Here is a 23,150-nt window from a genome sequence, read left to right on the forward strand (position 1 = left end):
AAAGGAAACTGAGTGAGTTCAGCCCAGGAGAAGCTTGACAGTTATTTCTGCAAGTTTTAGGGGTTTGGAAAAGACCTCCAGTTCCTTCTTGCCCAAATGAAAAGGTGTGATCTGTGGAAATCTGAGGGAGGGGCATAGATCTGAGGAGTGCAGGTTGCCCCCAACCCCTTTGCCATAAGCAGCGACTGAGCCACTTGCACAGCCTTGTTTATTTCTCTGCTCTGCTCCCAAGGAGCTCGACAGAAAGTCTGTGACTCTCCACTCCATTCTCCCCAAAACAACCCCACGCAAATGTGTCTGAAGCAAGGTCCCTGCTACGGTGAACCAGCACCCAGACCGGTGCCTTTCTGTACATAGGATAAGCCCGCTGCCTATTTCTGACCTTCTTCCTGGGCCTGGATCAAAAACGTCCCCATAAAATAGAGGCTCATCACAGCAGCTCCTAAAAGGAGAGGCTTGGGGGAACTCCTGCAGGTACTCCAAAAGAGGCCTCGGCCCTTCTCCTGTTGAATCTTTGGAGAAGGAGGCACCTAGCAAGGCTGGTTAATTTGGGAAAAAGCTGAGCTAAGCAGACACCGATCTGGACAGTCCTTGGATAGGAGACCTCGAGAGGACGCCAGGCATGATGGCTAGGTGGGGGATCCAAATAACACCCCCTAAACCAGTCTGTCTCAACCTTGGCCACTTGGAGACGTGTGGACTTCAACTCCCAGAATGCCCCATGCTGGCTGGGGCATTCTGGGAGTTGAAGTCCACACATCTTCAAGTGGCCAAGGTTGAGAAACACTGAGCTAGAGGGACGGAGCCATCCAAAGATGACTCAACGAGTGGGTGGGCCTTTAGGACCCCCATTATCCCCAAAGGTCCTTACACTGTTGATTCCTAAGTCTGGCAGCTACTCTTGAATTTTTAATTTACAAGGCTGGCAGCTGTTGATGGGATGAGGGGGTTCTCCATGTGCTCAGGCCCAGCTTCCTTTGTCTGGTTCAGGTGACATTTTTCCTTTGTTTCCTTAATGACTTGCTTCCTTCTTATCTACCTCCCCGAAGGGATCTTTAGACAAGTTTCTTGGCTTTTTGTCCTCTCTTGCTTGCCTTGAGTTATGGCAGCTTCAGCCTAGCCTCACAACTTCCTGCATCAACCTCTTCCAGTCCAGCACCCTCCTAACAACCAAACAGGCAGTCAGTTGAGGAGGTTTTCACCTGCTCGCTGGGCCAGTTCCGTTCTCAGCACTTTCCACGGCCTTATGAACGAGAACTATGTTTATGTTTTATATCTATTTTATTTTTATAGAGCTTTCTATATTGTAATGTATGTGTTTTAATTCTGATTGTAAAGCGCCCAGAGTCCCCTTTTCGGGAGAGGTGGCCGGTGACAGAAATTTGAAATATAAACAAACAAGCAAACTTGTGCTACAGCGGCGTTTTTCAACCTTGGCTGCTTTCAGGTGTGTGGCTTTCAACCCCCAGAAGTCTCCACACCTTAAAGGTGTCAAGGTTGAAAAACAAGGCGCTACACAATGCCCTCGATACTCCATGGACGCGGCAGCCTATGCCAGCAGGAGCTCAAGGTCAGTTCCCCTCGCAGAGCCAGAGGGCCCTCTCCCGACACGTCTCAGCTAGGGGCCATCTCTGCTTGCTTGTGGCAGCGGAGTGTAGGAAGAGGGAGAGGTTGCACCCACCACCCCTATCTACAGAATCCTGGAATCCTAGGGCTGGAAGGGACCGTGCAGGTCTTCTAAGTCCAGCCCCCTGCCCAGGGCAGGAACCCTCAGACCATCTCAGTCCAATGGCTGTCCAGCCTTGGCTTGAACCCCTCCCCCGTGATGAAGCCTGCCCCCCCAACTCCAGGGGACAGCCCTCACACCTTCTTCAAAGTGGATGGACCCCCAAACCCCGCCCCCCACGCCCCTCCTTCTCCTACTAGGCCACAGCCCCCTCCTCGGACCCCAGGGTCAACATCTACAGGCTTGAAGACTTTCCTGGCAGGAAAGTCACGCTGGCCTTCCGATGACTCAGTGGTGCTTTCCAGGTTGGCCTTACCCCTTGGGGGGGCTCCACAAGGGGCACGCAGAACGCCACAACCCACCTGTCGTTGGAAGAGAAATCCACCCCCAGGACGATGCTCTCCTCCGTGTCTTGCCGGCCATTCGTCGAGACCACCACCATGTACCGGGTGCGGTTTTGATAGGTGCTTTCCAGCCTCACCGCCTGAGAAGGGAACCCGAGAGAGCCAGTCTGAAAGCCCTCCACCAAGCCGGTTTTCCCCTAAGTTCAGAAGCTTCGGGTGAGTTGAACTACAACTTCGACTGTCCGGGCAATGAGTTACGCACAACCTCTTGAGATCAGAGGCAAAGGACTTGCTTCATGAAACCCTGCCAGTACGGGTAGTCCTCGACTTACGACCACAACTGGGACCAGAAATCCTGCTGCTAAGCAAGACAGTCATTAATCATGCCTGATTTTACAATCTTTTTTGCTGTGGTCATTGAGCGGATCATGCGGTTGTTAAGTGAATCCGGCTTCCCCCACTGACTTTGCTTGTGGGAAGCCGGCCGGGGGAGGTCTCAAATGGTGATCATGTGACCCCAGGACGCCGCAACCATCGTATATATGTGCCCGTCGCCAAGTGCCCGAATTTAATCAAGTGACCGCGGGGACGCGGCGATGGTCGTAAGCACGAGGACCAGTCATAAATCACTTTCCCCAGCACCGTTGTAACTTTGAACAGTCACTAAACAAATGGTCGTAAGTCGAGGACTATCTGTAGAAAAGAATTCTTGGAGAGGAGGGGCCTGGATTAGCCATTGCCCAGACAGGCTCAATTTCTGCCTACGGGGCAGATTTCAGCATTTGCCAGTGGTGTCTAGGAACAAGAGACCCTCCACGCCACCAAAACAAAAGAACACCAGAAAAGTTTTCTTGGATCACACCCCAGGCTTGTCCAGGGCAGCATCCTGTTTTCTACAGTGGGCAGTGACAGAGGATGACGGTGACAGCTCTCTCGCCATGCTGCTACCCCCACAAGCAGACCACGACCAAGCCTGGAGGTTTTATTTCTCGGCTGGGACCCGAGGCCCCTGACGGCCTCTCTTCCTCCAGCAACTTATCTAGACCTCCGGATGAAGCCATCCAAGGGGGAGCAGGGATTCCCCATGCTGAACCATGCAACCGGATGCCCCCTGCTGGTCCCAAATTCCCTGCCCTGCTCCAGGCTGCTGGGCCTGGGCCAGGGAAGCTGAAGCAAAGAGGTCAGGATAGTGGAACTGGACCTCGACCCTTCTCGCTGGTCCGAAAGAAGTGGGCTCAGCTGCTGAGCCCCCTTGCCGGGAAACGCAAGGCACCAAAAAGCAATGGCCGTTTGTTCAGCAGGCAACAACCCCGTGTTCCAGGTATCCAAAATCTTGCCCAGGGAAGGCATTTTCCTTGCAAATTCCCGGGATGAGCCCTGCGAATCAAAGCTGCCTATGCTGTATGACTGAACAGTCCTGCAGGAGGAATCAAGATTCATACTGGCCGGGTACATCCTGCAATACGCAGACTTTGCCGACAACCTGCCCTTTCAACGCCCTCTCTGCAGCCTCAGGGTCTGGAAGCTGTTTTCATTGCTCAGCAAAACCCAAGTTGTCTTAGAAGGCTGAGAGTGGGGACCCAAAAGTCCACCCGTTGCAACGCAGGAAGGAGGCGACAGAGCAGCTGCCGATATTCTCTGGCCCACGAGGAGCTACCTGCTGTTTGGGCCCAAAGGAAGTGGATGCGGCATGGCGAGGCACCCCATTTTCACAGGGGGGGGTGCCCCTGCACCTGAAGTCCAGAAGGATCCCCCCCAAACTGAGCCGTCCTTCCAGAGTCCACTCCCTGTCCCCCGCATCTGGCACAAAGCCAGCAGGGTAGGAGGTGAGACTGCCTAAAAACGGGCAGGCAGCAGACGGAAGCTCTGCACTGACTGCTTTTCCTTCCTATCAAACCAAAAATGGCTCGATGGGCTCAACCCGCAGTGCCCGGCCTCTGACAAGCGCTGTCTCGGCACGAGGAGGCCTATATCTCAGGCTCCCTCCGCCCCGGATGCAAACGCCGAGGCAGCGCTGACGCGGCAGGCCCAAACACGCCGGCAAGAAACGTAAGCAATTTACGAGAAGCCAAGAGGAACTCTGACCCACGAGGCCCGGAGGTGCCCGCGGGGCGAGGATGCCAAGGAGCGAACTCGTAGTGGATGCCTGCCCTGCCCGGCTTTCTGAAACCCGCCCAGCTTTTTTGTTCTCTATCTCACAGAAAAGGAGCTAAAGATGGCCTTGGCCCCCCCCACCGACGGAGTGTCTTGATGGTGGCACCTGGCAAAGTTCGGCTTCAGCGCCGATCAGAACGGACCCCACGAGGAAGGGCCTGCCCTACACCACCTTGCTGCGACGGAGAAGCCCACAGAGGTCAAAGCGTGTCCTCTTCCGCGGCTGATGCCACTGACTACGCTGGCTGCCGTCTAGTTTTTATTTACTTTATTTTGTACAGCTTCCTTCTAAGCAGATCCTTGACACCAGGGCTTGCTTCCCCGTCCCTTCTGCATTACTTGCCTGCATGGCTTTTCTGGTGCCCGTCGGTGCCTCGCTGGGTAGCTGTGACACCCCTGCGTCTCACACCAGACTCAGAACATCTGCAAACCGCTTCTATCTCCTTTGACCAGTGTTTCTCGACCGTGGCAACTTGAAGCTGTCTGGACTTCGACTCCCAGGACCTTCAAGTTGCCAAGGCTGAGAAACACTGACTTTTGGGGGATATGAATCTGGTGGCTGTGAGCCACAAGTTAGAAGAAACACCAAGTAAAAATGCTCTAACAACCTGATGCTGAAAGGGCAAGGCTGCCCCCCTCCTGGTCCTGGCTGCTGGGCTCCCCACCTGTCTGCCCAATCTTAGAACAGGTGGAGAGGAGCCATTTATCTGGGGAAAGCTGCTCAGATACGTCTCCCGTGTGGATCCAAAAGCTCTTTAGGCCACTAGCTCAGCAATGTCGGGGTACTAAAATGCCCACTATATACACCAACATGCACGCCTGCACACCCACGTGCAACTGCCTGCTAGCTCCCCAGAGGCCTGTCTGGCAGCGAGCGGATCAGCGTAATCTAATTTGCTCTGCTAAACCAATTTGGTCAGGAATAATTAGCAAGGCGGTTTCGACATAAGCTCGCTGCCGAAGAAGCCTGGAGCCGACGACGGCGGCCTGGCGTCCAGCTGCTGAAACGGCATGCGATGCACCAGCGAGCAAGCTGGACAGGAGCGGATTTCTAGGAACAGGAGGATTTTTAATGCTGCATCTTTCCCCACGGGGAGACGATACTGCCAGAAAAAGCGTGGAAGGAAGCCGAAGACGCTTTAAAGCAGGGTTTCCCGTGCTGGCTGGGGAGTTCTGGGAGTTGAAGTCCGCACAACTTAAAGTGGCCAGGTTTGAGAACCAAGGCTCCCCAGGCTGTACTCTGCTGCTCCGGGCCCCGCAGGCTAATGGCCATTCTTGCTTTCCCACTTCCACAGACCTGAAAGTTATTTTGGCCTTTCTCTGAAGACCCAGGGCACATCACTGTAAATTTCTTCTTCCTCTGCCAGTCCCAGCCTTTCCTGGGCCAGTTCGGGTCTGTTAAGGAAAACTGCTGGCTGATCTGATCAAGCATCGCCTGCTCCATCCCATTCACACTGCACCGAAGTATTTTCTGCTCTGGGGCTTCATTCCAAATGACATATCCAGCAGTGTTTCTCAACCTTGGCCCCTTGAAGATGGGTGGACTTCAACTCCCAGAATTCCTCAGCCAGCTAAGCTAAGCTGGCTGGGGAATTCTGGGAGTTGAAGTCCACCCATCTTCAAGGGGCCAAGGTTGAGAAACACCGTTCTACAGCAATCCTAGGCTGGGATTAAAGGCGTGAAGCATATTCAGGAGCAGCAGATACTGCATCGCTGCACAGATAATGGCTGCTCTGCTCGCAAGGCACCAACTAATCCAGCTCAAGCCGTTTGGACATGCTTCTCTCATACCCCTTTGCATGCAGCTGGCTGATGCCGAGCTGCTGTGTTTGTCCGGAGTCCTCCCTCCAAGACCCCGTCCAGAAGGGCCTTGCAGCTCAGCGATCCAATCTCCTTCTGAACGGGGATGAAGTGGCGAGCGGGTGCGTTCATCGCTCAGGGCCCGTCCTGCAAGCCTCCTTTGGAATTTGTGCTCCACGGCAATCCTCCCTCCCTCGCGGCTCCCAAGCGTGCTTTGCACAACCTCTGCTCCTGGGCCTGGACGGAGCCCTGCGGGCAGTATTTATTTATCTCTTCGGCAATGCATGGGGCACCGGTTCAGAGTCGACCAGCTGCTCTGTGGCTGTGCAGCCAAGAAAAATTGTAAACAGAGCCACTTCCACTGTTGTTACAACCTGCAGAGGGCTGTTTTCACACCGTCCCTTTCATGTGGCCAATTTTTAGGACAGGGCTTTGGGGATTTGTTCTAAGATTTGTTCAATCTTGCTCCAAGGAAAGAAGAATCCCAAAATCTACATCATTCTGTCTCTGCCAGAAAAATGGAGGACAAAATGCTAATCTGACTATGCAAAGCTGCTTAATGCCTTTGATCAGAAAACTTCCCAGGCCTTGCGGTGCAAGGATTCTCACCTTTAAGTCACTTTTGCCATTGTAAGAGCTAGATAGTAGTTGGGACTTGGGAACATTGTGAATTCTAATGTGTCCTCTGGTGATGACTTATTTTTAAATGCCTTTTAGGGTACAGGTAGTCCTCGCTTAACAACCATTCATGTAGTGACGGTTCAGACTTACAAGAGTGCTGAAAAAAACAACTGACGACCGGTCCTCACACTTACAACCATCACAGCGTCCCCGCAGTAACGTGATCACAATTTGGGCACTTGGCAATCAGTCCGCATTTATGTGATTTGATTTGTTTGATTTATTTGACTGATTTATTTATATGCCAAGTGTCCTGTGGTCATGCGACTGCCATTTTCAGCCTTCCCGGCTGGCTTCTGGCAAGCAAAATTAATGGGGAACCATGTGATTCACTTAATGACCATGTGGTTTGCTCAACACCCATGGTGATTCACTTAATGACCACCACAAAGAAGGTTGTAAAATTGGGTTGGATTCATTTAATGATCACTTTGCTTAGCAACTGAAATTCCAGTCCTAATTGTGGCTGTTAAGCGAGGAGTACCTGTACTACATTTGGTCAGCACACTGGTCTGATTTCCTATTGGATGGGTTCAACAGCGGGGAAAGGCATGCCTTTGTTCCTAAACAGGGCAAATGTATTTTAATACTTTTATCTATGAAATTTGCATCACGCACAACACGTATTTCTGAAGCCAAGCCTGCCTTGCTCTTAAAGGATGCCTGTGAGCACTGCAACCATTACAGCATCAGAGGAAGAGCTGGTCTGCATAGGTCTGTGAGAGAGAGGGTGGAGGACTTTCTCTAAGGGGATTCCTGCCATCCGCCTATTTTTTTAAGGGGGGGCGTTAAAGAAAGCACACAGCTCCCACGACACAACTACACGCCACCTCAGCAGATTTTCTCAACAGAATCATGTCATCAATTCACTGCATGAAGGGTGCTCCACTCGCCTGCTGGGGCTGTTTTATAACCATGGGACATTCTTGGAGCAATCTTGTGGGGGAGGTCTCTCAGGATGTAAGCGGTTTCTGACAAATTGTGGTGGGGGGATCCCAAATTTCGGCCTGCTTGGACCTACCAAGGCTTGCATTTCAGGTCACAGGGAAGAACGGAACCGTGAGGACTCCTGTGTGGATTTTATATGGCTGCATGTGTACCCAGAAGGCTTGTGCTAGAAGGGGTCCCTGACGCCACGTAGCCCATTCACTGGGCTCAGTCCAAATTAGGGGATCCTCCTCCACAGATGCTGACCACTCCCAATATGTCTGAAGAGCGCCAAGCTGGGGACAGGCCTGGTTTGCTGCTCTCCTTCCTCCAGGTTGTCAGAACCCAGCCCCTTGGGAACAGAGTCCCCTCTTGGGAAAGGAGGCCCCAGTTCTTCTCCTGTGCTGACCATCGGCTGTGCCTCCCAGCCAAAGCTGGCCCCGCAGCAACCGATCCACGCGGGCAATCACAAAGTGCCCGCTGTATGACCTCCCCGGCAGGCCAAATTTAGCGCTCCACAAGGGGAGGCATTGTCTTGCCGACTGGCACCCCTCGTTCTGCCCGCGGAAGGCCGGGTTTATCCAAATATGCCCCAAGTACAACATACAAAGGAGCCAGTGTCAAAGACGAACAATGATCCGCCAGCCTGCTGGTAGCCAACTGCAGGGCGCCGGTTGGGGCGATCAGCAGATCAGGGAGGACCGGAGCCCGTTCTCCCTGTCCAGCGCCTGGGGCAAAGGGGGCTCTTGCAAAGGGGGAATGGATCCGACTCCCTCGACCAGGTGCCGCCCCACTTGTGCAAGCCAAGTCACACCCAGGCAGTTGGGTTAAAAGGCACCATCCTAGAAGAGCCATCCCTGAACCGGCGCCGGCAGGCATTTTTGGCCCGACTCCCTATCGTGTCTCAGCCGCTATGGGCAAACGCCAGGAGGGTGGGAATAAGGAGGCTGCAAGTCCAACACATCAACTGGGAAATTATGCTGCCGAGTCAGTTTCTTGGCCTGGGGAGGGGTGAGTTAACGTGCTCCTGAAAAGACGCACACGCGTGCCAACACCCAGCCTAATACCCAAGCCACGAACGTCTGCACAGGGAACAGCTGCTCCGTCTTGGAAAGCGAATTCCAGCGTTCAGCGGTGCAGCTAAAAGGCAGGACCAACCCTCCCCACAACAGCATTTCATTTATTTCGTCTTTTTCAGCCCATCTTTCAGAGCTACCTGTCATTAAGCAGTACAACTTAAAGTGAAAATTAGGGTTACACACTTTGCAGATAAAGCCGCTCTAGTAAAGTGGATCATTATAGTCACTAGCGGTTCTGCAAAGAGAATGTCTGAATTCTGAGGCGGGGTAAGTCAGACAAATTGCGCGCAATCCCCTCGAACAGTTCCTGTCCCTAGTTCCTGCAGCACAACAGGCAGACGGTCTGCGTGTGATACAAGCCGTGATATCAAAATGATGTCGCGCACAGCATGATGTCATCACACTGACCTTGTGCATTTCATATGCAAAAGGAAGCAAGGGTGTCATCTGGGTGAAGCCGTCAGCCTTGTTGCCCCTTGTCCCCGCCCTCGTCCCCCCCACAGGTACCTGCAGACTAGTGTTTTCCAGTCTCAGCAGTTTTAAGATGGGTGGGCTTCAACTCCCTGAATTCCCCATCCAGCATGGGAGCTGGGGAATTCTGGGAGTAGTCCACACTTCTTAAAGTTGGAAATACTTCTACAGACAGATGCAAACACGCAGGGAACGTGAGAAAGAGGAGGATCAAGGCGCTGGGGAGCAGGGGGTGGGGGAAAGAATGGCCGTTTGAGAGAGACCTACCAGCCGGATATAATCCTCTGGGCGGAGCAGCATAAACATGGCTTGAAGGTGTTGCTGGAGGTCTCCTGAAGCAGAGAAAAAGGATCAGTTAGGGACATTTTCCTCCTCACCCACACCCCCCACTGAGCCCCTCCTGCAAACTCTCCCTCTTATTCTGGCCCTCAGATCTCGGCTGTCCCCACTAGCCAGGCTCCGGGGGCACGAATGCAGGAATCTGGCAGCCTTTGGACCATTCTTAGCCAGGTCACTTAAACAGGCATTCTCACAACCCGCCATGCTTGGTTTGTTTTATGGTTTCAGCACGCTGCGTGGATGTATTTGGCTTGATGAACGTTCAAGCTATTGTACAAAATCCAGAGATTGGGTTGCGCATTTGTGTGCACAGAGCTAGGGATTTTCTTTTTTCCTTTACACTTGCTTTAGGGAAAATCGTAACTTCTACTGGAGCATAAAGAAAGATGAAGTTATATCAGATCTTCGGGGGATGTGCCACGTTTATTTTCTTGCATCTTGCTTTAGGTGGGTCAGCGTCTCCTGTACCAAATGCCAGATGTTTTGTGTTAACACTGACATCCTTACTGTGCTCTTCTCCTTCTCAACCCCATCTTGTTTCCACTCATGGTGAGAAGTGGCTCATTCATAACTCTCGTAAGTAACCCATCCAAGCTGGGAAACACGCATTGCCCCAAGGCAGAAAGCCATTTTCTCAGGGAATCGAACGCGGGCCAAATAATGGGCTGGGGACGGAATCCAGAGGCAGCAACGGGGCGGTGGGGAGGGGAGCAAGGGAGCGAATGTTACCTGCGTGCTTGTTACGCCGGTGGCTGACCCGGGGGGCGGAGGATCCATTTCCGCGCGGCAGGAAGAGGGCAGCGCCTTTCACCGTGAGAAAGCTTTCGCTGATGCTGCAAGAGAAACAAGGCAAAGCGGAAGTGAGGAGAGCAGGAGAGAGAGGCGGGGAGCAGCAATTCCAGGGGGGGAGCCACCCTCCTGTTGCCAGAAAGGTCTGTGGGAGGGAGGGGCCAAGGACCCCTTCTTTCCTCCCTTCTGCCCGCAAAGAGGAAGGCTGCAGCCGAGTGGCCCCAAGGAAAGGAAACCGGTGTGAAATAAGCTGTGCCTCTCCTGCTGGGGACCCCCAGCTTGGTGGGGCCCACCCTCCCAGCAAGGTTCACACAGTCGCCCCTGCCTTCCCTGGCTCTTCCTGGGACAGACAAGAAGGCATAGTGGTTAGTAGTAGCAGAGTGCCTGCGCAGTGCAGTTGGGGAGGCTCTGGTGTAAATCCCAAGTCGGCCAGCTCTAAACTGGATTTGCACACCTCCGTCTTTCATGCCCCCCTCCACCGCCTGCCCTCCACCCCGGGCTGATTTCAAGGGTAAAGCAGGATGGGAAATGCCTCAGGTGACCACAGGCAGAGAGGAGGAACTGGGTGCCTTTCACTGTTTTGCCACAAGATGCTGCAGCATGAAGCATTCCTGCCCTGAGTGCCAACCTGCTGGGCGCACCATCCTTCAGGAGGCTCTACAGCAGGGTTTCTCAAGCTTGGCAGCCTGAAGACGTGTGGACTTCAATTATTGAAGTCCACATGTCTTAAAGCGGCCAAGCTTGAGAAACCCTGCTCTACGCCACCCCGCCACTAATCTCCATCTCTCATTTCCAACTGGTGCCTGCTGACCAGCCCCAGTTCAGAGCCAATCCAGCGGGCCCTTGGCACCTGAACTTGGTGCAGTCTCCCCCTTCCAGGTGCATGCGGCATGCCCTCCCAGCCCTTGGGCCTGAAGGGACCCCTCCTCCCAGGCCACCCACCTGCCCAGAGGGGACGGCCCACAGCCACAAAGATCCTGGAGCAGCATTTCCTTCTTCCAGCCAATCCCACCTTGTTTTCCAAATGGACTAACACTGGCTTAACTGCAGGATAATTAGTTCCCATTCATATGTCACAGGAAGCCACAGCCCAACCAACATGCCATGGCAGCAGATTGTGGTTAAGACCCTCTTAACTACAGTCTGGTCCAGATTTGTACAATACACGAAATCCATTGCTTGAAGTGGGTTTTGGAAACAGTGGCCTGCAGCAGTCCAAGTTAAGGCTGAATCAGAGGTGGCCCCAGTGCAGACAGGGCAACACTTTTGGGGTTGCAGAAAACCAGGTAGCGAAGAGGAGAAAGAAACTGATGCTGGGGAGAGGAAGGAAGGAAGGAAGATGAGAAAGCGAAAAAGAGAAGGAAGGACGGACGGACGGAAAAGACCAACATGAGGCCAGTATCAGATTCTGTTCGATGTCTTTGAGGTTTTACTTTATGGGGCTTTCCTAACAAAGAGACTCAGCCGGCCTTCCTTTTTCGCTGACTCCTCTTTGTTCAAGTTTCCTAACTTTTCCGGTCATTATAAATTCAAGATCCATTCTGCTGCTCACATTAAGCTGAAGGCAGGAAGGTGGTGCGTGTGCATGTCTGAGAGCGATGGCAAGGAGGCACAGCCTTTCTGAGCATCCCTCTTCCCCAGCCAGGTACCCTTCAGGTAGCTTCTACTCCATCACCCATCATCCTCAGTCCGTATAGGAGGGTGCTGGGTTTATGGAATACTGTTTTGCAGGACAACGATGCATGTCAAAACAGAAGCCAGCAAACTTTTCAGGCATTATCAATTTAAAAAAAAAACATCCAAAGCTTGCCAGATGGCAGATGTACAGCCATCCGCTCATCTTGCCATAAGATTCTGCATGATCTTTTATACAGATACCAACATTTTGCCAGTTTGGGAGAATTTGTTAGAGTTTAGCATTTTCACACTTTCTTATTTTGGGTTTCCACGAATGCTGCCAAGAGGGCCCGTGTCACCGATGGTTATTTGAGAACAAAAATTCTTATGCAAAGAATGCTAAGCAGAAATCTGCCTGTCTTCTGAAAACAATTCTTAAAAATAAAACAACCAGAACAGCAGAAGACTTCCCAAACGCACATTTAAAAAAAACAAGTCTACATCTGTCAGGAAATCGATCGTGTTTGTACTATCTGTGGTTAAGAGCCTCTGCTTTTCTTCTGCAAAAGCACAGAGGCTGTAAAAAAACAACTTTTGATGCATCTTTTAGAACAGGGTAAACCAGAAACCGCAACCTGCAAACAAACTCCACTCCTTGCTTTGCAAATGAAAACTCGTTTGCCATCATTACATGAATTATGGAAACCAACCAAGATATTTCATTCCCTTCTCATGCTAAATGAACCAGGCAAATCCATTTTGCTCTCTCAGCTTTGTGCAAGATTCAAGGAAATGGAGATTTAATTAAAGCCCCTGGCCACTCCAGAAGGACCGTGAAAATTTTTATTTCACAAAGCAGTTTTGTTTTGAGCCTGTCCAATTTGAAACTCTTCTTGGCTGGTTCTCTACGCGCCGAGATTCATCTCTCTGCATTGCCGCTGTTTTTTGCGAGCTGCCTTGAGAGCAATTTGGTTAAAAAGAGGCACATACCACTCTAAATAAGCACAACTACCTCTTTATAAGTTGTAAAAAGGCAATTCACTTCAAAGTAGGTGACTTTGGGAGAGCTAAAAGTTGCAGCTATCAGTGCAATGAATAGTTTGCTCAGTGGTGCTTGTTCATAGACCCCGTCGGATCCCTCCACAACGAACAAATTTTTTTACAGCCATTTGAGAGTGGGCTCCAGAAGGTGACGACCTATTGCACCTTCCCAGAACCTTCTCCGGATAGAGCTAAGCTTTTGCGATGCACATTCTTTCTACGCTATGCAAAACCTCATACAACTCTTATTCCTGAGATTTATAACCCATCTTTCCCACAACAGATTACGCAAACAGGGAGAAATGCAGATCCAACCACCGCTTCCATTGAGCCAAGGATTTAAGCCAAGGGAAACCCCACTGAGGTTAATGGCTTTTGAAGCTTAGGAGTTTATGCGCACAAAGCCTGGGTTTAACTCTGAACATGTTTTATCCCTGTACCCCATTTTTAGCCTAATGGCTTTTTAAGCCTCCAATAAAGACATAAAATTGTGCAATCAGTAACTTCATAAAAGCACAACAAGTTATCATTCACCTTTATGACAGTGGTGAATTTTCAGTGTTTATGACCTCCACCGACTACCAACCGCAGCTGTTAACTTTTCCACATCATGAAACACTCCTGGGGAATTAGCAAGCCTTGCCTTATGCAAAGCTCTGGGCAGGCAGCCCGGAAACAAATATATCATCCATCTCACATCCAGGTAAAATCCCCGGCTTTCAGGTATACAGGAACAGAACACTGTTTTGTGGCCTGAGACCCCACCTTTCTGGGGGGTGGGTGGAGAAGGGCCATGTTTTGGGTGAGAGAGACCCACAGCGGTCCAGGTGTATAAATCACACCAATGGGCCAATTTTCCTGTATTGATTTTTGTGAATTTATGTGTTTGGTTTTGATTTTTTTTTTGGATGTGTTTGGCCAACCTAAAGGCTGATCTTATTTCTTCTCTCCTTGACAGTGGGTGGGAAATTTTGCCTGAGATGTTCAACGGCTTCTTGCTGAATTCAACAGCCCAATCTTGGTGTGTGTGAGAAACGGGATTTGGCGGCACACACCATGCGCCTCAGAAAGGATCTTGCTGAAGTAGCTTGGGAGAAGGAGCCTCTCCAGTTCCTTGTTTCTCTTCCAGCATGCCTTCTGTAACCCACATCCTCAGGTGTTCAGATGTTGCCTAGGACTTGGCTTGAGGTCTCTGACCTGCAAGTTAGTGCTCTTCAGACACTCCTTTCAAAGCTGTATCTTCTGCCACCTCTGATCTCACCTGGAACGGAAGGTCTGTCTCCCGCGTTCCGCCTGGCTCATCCCCTGCACTGCGCAGACCGACCCCGTGCCAGCCACCACTTTGGACGCTGCTGCCCATACTCTCTAGCTGCCCTGCCAACTTGCAACCTTTTTTTCTAGGTTGGAAAGCAACGGAAAGGCTAACTCGGCACTGCGGGATCACGGGCAGCTGGAATATGCAAGCACGAACCTCTCCTAAGAATGTGGAAAAACAGATCCCTCGTGTACCAGGGGGCGGGAAACAGCCGGGGAGGCGAAGCCAACTTGAACCAAACCAGCCGGAAAAACAGCAGGTTAATTAAGCCCCGCACAGAAACCCGAGGCAGCAAAACAAGGGGGTCTAACTTCAAGTGGAGTTGCAGAACTATAGTCCGGGAAGAAGGAAGGGAGATCATCTCTAGCCTGAAGACTGGTCAAAGAGAACTTGTTCCTTTGCCTCTCAGTGCAAATCTCAGCCTTCCCGTCCCTTTCCTGCACTTGCTCTCTCCAGAGATAAGCTGGGTATAAACAGGAGTGCGGGCTTTAAAAAAAAATTGGGTCACTTAAGGAGGAGGGGCACGGGATGCAGCCATCCCATAAACTGTCCCCATGAATGGAGAGAGGTTCTCAAAAGCACGGGCAACATCCCGTAAAGAATGAGTTAGTACTATCTGGAGCCCGGTGACCCCTCGCGCAGCTCCTCTCTCTTCCTTCCCGGACAAGCAGAACGGGAACGCGATGTTTCTGTCTTGGAGCATTGCCTCATTTTGCACCATCCGTAGCTTTCAACCCCGGCCCCGAAGTTTGGCTTGGATCGCCGGTCCGACACCGGGGCAAACACACATCAAAGAGGAACCCGCGCCAGGGCAGGATGAGGCAAGACCCAGCCCAAAGGTTGCCAAAAGGGAACTGAGAAAGCACGGGTGCGTCAGTGCTGAGCAGAGAGCGGGCACAGGGAAGTGGGGCTTTCTGAGAAGGGAAGTCTAGCCCCACCAAGCGTGGGAAAGCTGAGTGGCTCTCCACAGCTTTGCGTCAACATCTGCAGAGGACCGGGCAGGGGCCTTTCAAGGCACCGCAGAGCAGAGCACGGTCCCTAGGGGAGACGCTCAGCCTGACCAGACAGTCCAAGCCTTGGCTGAGATTTGCAGGAGCCAACAAAACCCCTGCCATGCAATGCCTAGAGCAGTGTTTCTCAGCCTTGGCGGCTTTCGGATGGGCGGACTTCAACTCCCAGAATTCCCCAGCCAGCAGAGCTGGGGAATTCTGGGAGTTGAAGTCCGCTCATCCGAAAGCCGCCAAGGCTGAGAAACACTGGCCTATAGGCCTGATTTAACACACCAAAAGGCCGCTCAACTGAGCATCTAAATATTGCCTTTTTTGCGAGAGCCCCAAGAACGTTACTCTTTGGAAAGACCTGGTTTGTGTGCAAAGGGGCTGACTGACAAGAGCAGGGAGGAGAGATGCCACGGGGCGAGCAGATGCCCCCTGCCCCCTGGATCAGTCCTGGGAACATGGGGCAGGCCAAAGAGGGAGGCTGGCACCAGGTGCGAACCCTTCTCTCAACTCCGCCCCATCCCTCTGTTCCCTCTCAAGCAGGTGGTTCAGATGCTCCCGTCTCCCCACACAGGCAGCCTGGATATGGTGGCAGATCGAGCACAGGGCCTGGGGCCTGGGGAAAAAGAGACCCGAGATCACAGCATGCATGCCTACACCCCCAAAATAATGGGGGGCACAGGCTGGAGAGGGGGCTGCAGGCTCTTTTCCTGCAGAAGGCTTTTTGGGGGAAGAAATGTGGCAGAAAGAAGAGGTGGGGAGGCCCTTTTCACAGTTAACCTGGACACACCTAGGTATTGGCAAGCGTTGCAACAGGAAATCTCTACACACACAAAAGGAATCAAAACAAAGAGGATGGTTACGTAATGCGCTTCTGCCGCTGCCACCGGTTGCGTGGAGGGCCGTTCTCCAGCGCCAGGTGGAAAAAAGCTCAACAGCTCTGGCATTGTTTTTGCAATGGTCCTCAATCAAGCCTGGTCAACACCTTCACCATTCATGAAGGGGGCTGGAGCAGGCCATCTTGGAGTAAATATAGATCCCATTCAAGAGAGAGAGAGAGAAAATCTGTTGTTTGATGGAAACTCCCCTCCATTTACAATACAGTTAGTCCTTGACTTATGACCATTCGTTTAACGACCGTTTAAAGTTACAACAGCACTGAAAGAGGCTTACGACTGGTCTTCACTCTTACGACTGTCACAGTGTCCCTGCAATCACCTGATCAAAATTCAGGGCTTGGCAACCAACATGTATTTATGATAGTTGCAGCGATCGCCATTTGCGACCTTCCCAGGGGCTTCTGACAAGCAAAGTCAGTGGGGGAACCAGATTCGCTTCATGACTGTGATTTGCTTAACGACCGCCCCCCCAAAAAGGTCGTAAAATCGGGCAAACTCATTTAATGAATGCATCACTAGTGATGGAAGTTCCGTCCTCAATTGTGGTCGTAAGTCGAGGACTACCTGTAAAAGGACCTTCTGGTATCAAGGGATGGGAAAGAGCCTTCTTCCTGCCTACCATCCCCTGCTAATTAGAGTTGGTCATCCTGAAGGAGGTGGTAGAGCTTCATGACCCATTGCTCTTCTGGGGTTCTCGGGTGGCATAGGTACAGGAATGCATTTGCACAACTAGTCTCTTAGCTAAGACCATTTTGAGGTCAGTCCGATTTCTAAGTCATGGCCAGAGCTGCAATGCCATGGCTACACCCCAACTTGGCTGCTGTAAGGCACTCCATGGGACGGCATCCTTGAAGACCACCCAGAAGGCTCAACTGCTGCAAACTATGGTGGCGATCGCAATACCTGAAAGCAGATTAGGCCCATCTGAGAGATCTGGGCTGCCTGCAGCTGTTTTCCAGGCCCAGTTCAATGCCTTTGGCCTTCAAATCCCCAAGGATGGAGGAACTGCCCACCTCAAGGGGAGCCTGTTTAGATGTGAAGACCGGCATGCTAGGGCATTCTGAGAGTTGAAGTCCACACATCTTCCAAGTTGCCAAAGTTGAGAAACGCTGCTTTAAGGAGCCACACCTGCCAGTCTTCAAGGTTCACCTTGAAGTGTTGAACCTTCACCTGCCAAGGTTGAGAAACACTGCCTTAAAGACTCCTGATGTTCTGTTGGTTGGCCACAGAAACATCATCTTCTGCCTGATGCCCAAGCAGCGGAGCACGCTCCCTCGGGACCTGTGCATGACCCTGACACTTTATAGACTTTTCAGAAAGGGATTGAGACCTTTTTCGCCATCCAGACCACTTCCAGTTGTGTGGGTAGAATCGTGTTTTTCAACTGCTTGATGAGATTGTCATGGTGGACGTGCAAAGTACCATTAAAAGGCAAGTCCAACTGCCTGTTCACAGGACCCCTTCAAGCCAAATAAAGTAAGAACAAAATGGGGCTGCCTTCCCACCACCCAGCCATTCCAAAGGGTGCCCCACAAGACCAGGAGAAGGGCTAAAAGCAGGAACAGCACAGGCAGCCGCTTACAGAAACTTGTTTAGCCAAGGCCCGCTATGCCGGACCAAAGGATGTGCTCCAAATATGACCAGGGCTTTAAGCCACCAAGGCCAGGGCCTGGCCCCCTCCGCCTTCATCCAGAAGTACAGGATGGGCATTGTCCAGGCAGAGAGGCCTGAAAGAAGGGAGGTAATAAGGAGACCAACTCTCTCTTCAACAGGCTGCCAGGGGAAATCAAGGTGCCCGCACGTGTGCAGAGCAATGCCTGCTCCACAGTTGGCTGCCACTCCCAACGCAGGCAAAGCCAAGGGTGAAACCTAAGCAGAGGCGGGTGACGTGGGGTGGAGGGGGCCCCGGGCGGTGGTTCAAGCCCCTTTGTTCCAACACCACCTGGGGCCTTATTAGCTTCCCCCCTTCCGGGGGGGCTGACATCACAAGCTGGAAGAGCAACACAACCCAGTGGGAACATGACCAAACAAGGTGCAGGAGCAGAAGCCAGAGGAGGGTGCAGGAGGAAAGGGCACTGCTTTGGGATCCAGGCCGGGAAGGGGGGAGGAAGCGGGGAAGAGAAGCTACCCAAAAGGTTGGGGAGGGAGAGGGCAAGGCTGTACAGGGTATAGCCAAGAAAAGGCCCTCCAAGGAGTTTCTGCCAGGGAAAAGTCCTGAGGCTCCACACCCAAGCAGGTACCTCTTTCCGGGTGTTTTTCTAACAGACCTTCTTGGCTCCCCGAGTGGACTTTGGAAAGATGCCCTTCCAGCCCTCCGTGCGTTCAAGAGGACAAACACGTGCACGGAGGCGGCACAAGGCTGGATACGGAAAAAGTGGTAAGAACACAGGGATTACTGTAAGACAGAAGACCCTCCTTGGAGGACGAGGGCAGCAGCTACACCCCCCCCCCCGCTGTGCCAAAGTCACACTGCCCAAGCAGCCGCCCTGCTCCCTCCCAGAGATATTTCCAAGTGGAAACCTCGAGGGGTGCTGACCGTGGCGGCCTCCTCTGCCGTAACCAGGCTACCGGCCTGGTTGCCACATGGAGCTGCCATGGAGGGCGCTCCAGCCGAGCAAAAATGTGGTGTGCCGGCGGCAAAGCCTCTCTTCGCAAAGGGAAACACATCTCAGACGAGAGCCTCGACCCTCTTTCGTTCCTAGCCTGGGAGGGGGGCAGCTGCAGATGCAGGAACAACAGTTGAATTTCGGGGAAGTGGCCACCGCCACACGCGTCCAAGAGGGCTCGGGGGCACCTTATTTTTAGAGGCGACACGGGTGTGCACACAAGTGTTATAATTCTAGGCCAGAGAGAGAATTAGAGGGGGGGGCAGATCTTGCCAGGGGCACCGGGGTGCTGCGGGCTGGGCTGTGGTTCAGCAGAGCCCAGACACAGCGACCAGAGGAACAGCAAGGAGCGCGTTGGCATCGTGAACTTTCAGCAGCTGCCAACTTTCCAGCCTGGAGCGCTGCCTCCGAGCAAGTCAGATTGCATGCACGCCCAGCCCAGCTGAGCCTTGCACCCTTTGAAGTTGAAGTGCTCCTTTCCACAAAGTTGGGGTTTGATGGGGGACATTCAAATACTGTGCTACCAGCCAACAAGCTTATTTCATGCAAGTGAAGCTGCGCTAGAAGCCCCCACCTGGCTGCAGAGCAGAGGGTTAGGCTCCCCAACGACCCTCATTGTGGTAAAGCCCCCAAATCCACTGGGTGTGGCCGGCGGATGTTCACCTGCCAAAAATCTCTCCGCAACCACCACCATGCTAAAACTCTCAAGTGCACCCCTCGTGCAGAGAGGCACCTAGTGCCAGAGGCACACAATGCTGGCTGGGGAATTCTGGGAGTTGGTGTCATGAGTAAGGACAGTTGGCCCACCTATCTTAAAGTTGCCAAGGTTGAGAAACACTGGTCTTGATCATCAGCTCCCCAGCTAGGGATCAGTTACTGGGGGGACCTTCATCCCACAGCAAAGTTCCACTGATCGTGGTGGCGCAGGCCGTTTCCACACAACCAGGCAGATGATGGGAAATTCCAAGCCATGGCCACATTGGCTGAGGAATTCTGGGGGTTGAAGTCTGCGCATCTGGAGGACTGGCATACGGTGTGGGATAAAGGAAAGAATTCTGGGGGGGGGGGGAAGGCCTCTACCCTGGACTCTTTCCCCACTGAGACCCAGAAAAGACTCAAAAAGGAATACACTCCATTCTTCCCAGCAGCTATGAGTCAGTGTGGTGATATAACCCGGGTGCCAAGATTACCAGCTGGAAAACCACAAAGCCTGTTGACTCACCAAAGCCCAGGCAACATCCTTTCATCTAATCTACCTCGCAGGACTGTTATGGGGATTTTTAAAAGGGCAAGGAGGAACAGATGCTTAATGAAGGAATCAAGAGCCCAGGCCAAGCTAACCACAGGGCTTTCTAAGAGAGGAGATAAGACTGTCTCCTTTGAAATGCAAGAAGCGGGAAGTTTTCCTGATGAGAAAACAGAAGTGTTCAGAAAGAGGCTCATGGAAGAACAGGCCCCTACCTTTAAAACCCAGAGGCAGGGGAGAATGTGTGTGGGGGGCGCCCCTTTTAATATTCTCCCTGCCTAGTCTGAACTGCAGAAGGACCTGCTGGACCCACCGTGGCAGGAAAAGGGAGGCTGATGGTCTGTTAGGGTTCAGGGGGGAATCTGCCTATTTCCAAGTCAGCTGAAAAGGTTTTTTTCCACTGTAGGAAGGAAGAGAAAAGGTTGGGGGGGGGGAGAGAGGTTGGCATTCTGGAATTTTCCTCCCCCTTTCATCCAGCCAAGAAATCAGCCAATGCCTTTTTAAAAAAAAAGCTATTACCAGCCATGGCTCGATTGGCTTCTGTTCCCCCTTTCGCAGGACACACAGGGATCGCCCCCGCAAAGCAAGCCACCCTTTGCAAAATGCTGGCCTTGACTGAAAGGACCAGGTCAAGGGCTGAGAACTCCTGCAGGGGCCAAGCAAAGATCATCCCTGGCAGAGACCTTCACACTCCTGGAGATCAGCCGGGCCCCTGGAGTAACCAAACAGGAGGTGGGAAAAGGTTGGCTAACTGGTGGTTTAGCACACTGGGAAGGGCCTCGTAGGAAGCCATAAAATGGTCTGTTTGAGCAGTCTGTTGTGCGAGCACTGCGGCTGGACTTTCTTCACTTGAGGTTAGGTTTAGTGCAGTCCTGGGTGCCCTCTGCGCTTGGCTGTTCGCTCGCAGACGTTTCGTTACCCAACTAGGGAACACCATCAGCGCTGGGGAGGGTGGGCTTTGCTCCCTGTTTGTATGCAGGGCTTGCCCTGCCAGGGTTGGTGGGGGGCGGTGTTCTCCCTGGTAGTTCCTTGACTGGGGCATTGTTTTCTGCTTAAAACCTAATCAAAGCGCTTTAAAGACCTCGGCTTTGAAACGAGTGAAGCCCTATTTGGATGGTAAGGGGTTCACTTCATTTCATTTTTGTGTTTTTTTGTCATCCTGCCATTTTGTATTCTTCATTTTGGGCAGCATATGGAGGGAGGAGGAGGAAGGAGAAGAAATATTAATAATAATAATAAAAACAATCCCAGCCTATGACTGCCTACATGGGGCCTGGGGCCTCCCAAGATTACAAGGAACCATAAAAATTGATCCAAGATGACTACAGTACTTGGCTTCTTGCAAGGAATAATTAACCAAGGACCATAGAATAAACTAAGTTTTCCTATAAGCTGGACTGCAATTCCTATTCAGAACTGTCCTGCCAGAGCAGTGGTTCTTAAACTGCTTGACTCAATTACCCTTTTCCTGGTCTTGAATAATGTCATTACCCCCTCTCCCCCCCCAAAACCAGGCTTTGTTGCTTTACACAAGCGTCTCGGCAGCGGGACTCCCAAACTGGATCCTCGACTCACAACCCAGCAATTACAAATTGCTCCCTCCAGAATGTGCGCAAGGCACCCCCTCGGGAGTTATTACCTCCAGTGTAAGAACCACTGTGCCAAAGAATCCTACACCCTGCCCATTCATCAACTACATTTCCCAGAATTGCCTGTGCAGAACCAAGCAGTGAACCCATTCTGGATCACAGATACAGCCCCACCGCCAGGCTCTCTCCAGTATCTTGCAAAAGTACTTTCCCGTTTTTAAAAGCGGTGCTGACAGAATCCACTTCAGTGTCCCAGCCTGGTGAGAAGCCAATTTTCCTCTTTCGGAAGGTCAGGAAGGATCTCTCCTCCCAAGGACTTTCTCCCCCTCCCGCCATGCAGCAGGGCACCCATCCTGTGCTGAGCTGTGCAAACAGGACCTTGGTGGTGTTGTAGCAACAGCGGGACGGCAACAAAAAGCCAGCGTGGAGCCACAGCTGGAGGGCAGGCGTGGGCCCACAGGTGGAGACCAAGAATAGAAGGGCGGCTTTAGGGCCAGAGGAGAAGGAAGCAGGGAACCATCTCAAGCTGGGGGTGGTGGTGGTGGGGTGGTTACAGCAACTGGGTGTTGCCTTAGTCTGAGAAAGGGGGACGTTAAACGAGCTGAAAGGAGTCAGTCACTGGAGTTTCAGAAAAAAAACCTGCACCCCCAACTTCCCAGACCAGTGTTTCTCAACCTTGGCAGCTTGAAGACGTGTGGACTTCAACTCCCAGAACGCCCCAGCCAGTTCAATCGCCAGTTACGTGTTTCCCTTTCAGTTCTTAAACTGGGGGTAATAACTCTCAAGGGGGCACTTTGGGCACGTCCTGGAGGTAATGGAGCAATTTGTAATTGTGGAGTCCCCAAACCAGCAATTTGTGATTGCTGGCTTGTGAGTCGAGGATCTACTGGCAGATGTCTACTGGCTGCAGGGTCTCCACAGTGGTGGCACCAGGGAAACCTGTCAGGCTCCAGCGTTATACATTCAGATGCCCCACTAGATGAGAGAGATTGTGGGAAGAATAGGAAACAAATGGAAGGGAGGGGAGGGGAGGGGAGGCAGAAACAGTCAAGGGAAGTCCACTGTCAACTTAGCTCATAAAGAAGCCTTTTGAGCCACTCAGCAAGACTCTGCCTTAATAAACTCACTCCCAGTGAGGTGGGAAAGACCTCTTGCTGTTCCCAGGACCCCGTGTTTACCCCAGACTAGCCTTCAAGGCATCTTGATGAAATCTGTGCCCATCTGGCTTCCTTGATCTTGCCAGCTGTGGGGGGCCTGACATCAGATAAAACTGATTTGGCCCTACCCCAAATATTTGCCTCTGCTCTTTGATATTCTTAATGGTTGAGCCAAGGAACTGGCACCGGAGGCAGCTGGGTCCTCTCCCTGGAACTCCCAACCCCCAGTAATCAATTTTTACGAGAGGAAGCAAGGATTAAGAGACAGAGAGATTACGGGAAACCCAGTCTGACAGGATAGCAGGAGGCTGGATTGTTTTCGGTTATTTTCCAAAGATAAGTTGCTCTGAGCATGCTAATTGGCACTTTCCA

General features: G+C 52.1%; 1 protein-coding gene across 2 annotated transcripts in view; it reads right to left on the bottom strand.

The window, feature by feature from the left end:
* Positions 1-23,150, bottom strand: part of SSH2 (slingshot protein phosphatase 2) — a 114,045-nt gene that overhangs the window by 22,782 nt on the left and 68,113 nt on the right. For both annotated transcript variants that reach the window (XM_063295696.1, XM_063295705.1), the window contains 3 exons: positions 10,251-10,354; positions 9,450-9,514; positions 2,089-2,210 (listed from right to left, as the gene is read on the bottom strand). In XM_063295696.1, coding sequence (XP_063151766.1) covers positions 2,089-2,210; positions 9,450-9,514; positions 10,251-10,354 — 291 coding nt within the window. The remainder of the gene's footprint in view (positions 1-2,088; positions 2,211-9,449; positions 9,515-10,250; positions 10,355-23,150) is intronic.

Source organism: Candoia aspera, chromosome 1, assembly GCF_035149785.1.
Source record: "Candoia aspera isolate rCanAsp1 chromosome 1, rCanAsp1.hap2, whole genome shotgun sequence".
In the NCBI taxonomy this organism is placed as follows: domain Eukaryota; kingdom Metazoa; phylum Chordata; class Lepidosauria; order Squamata; family Boidae; genus Candoia; species Candoia aspera.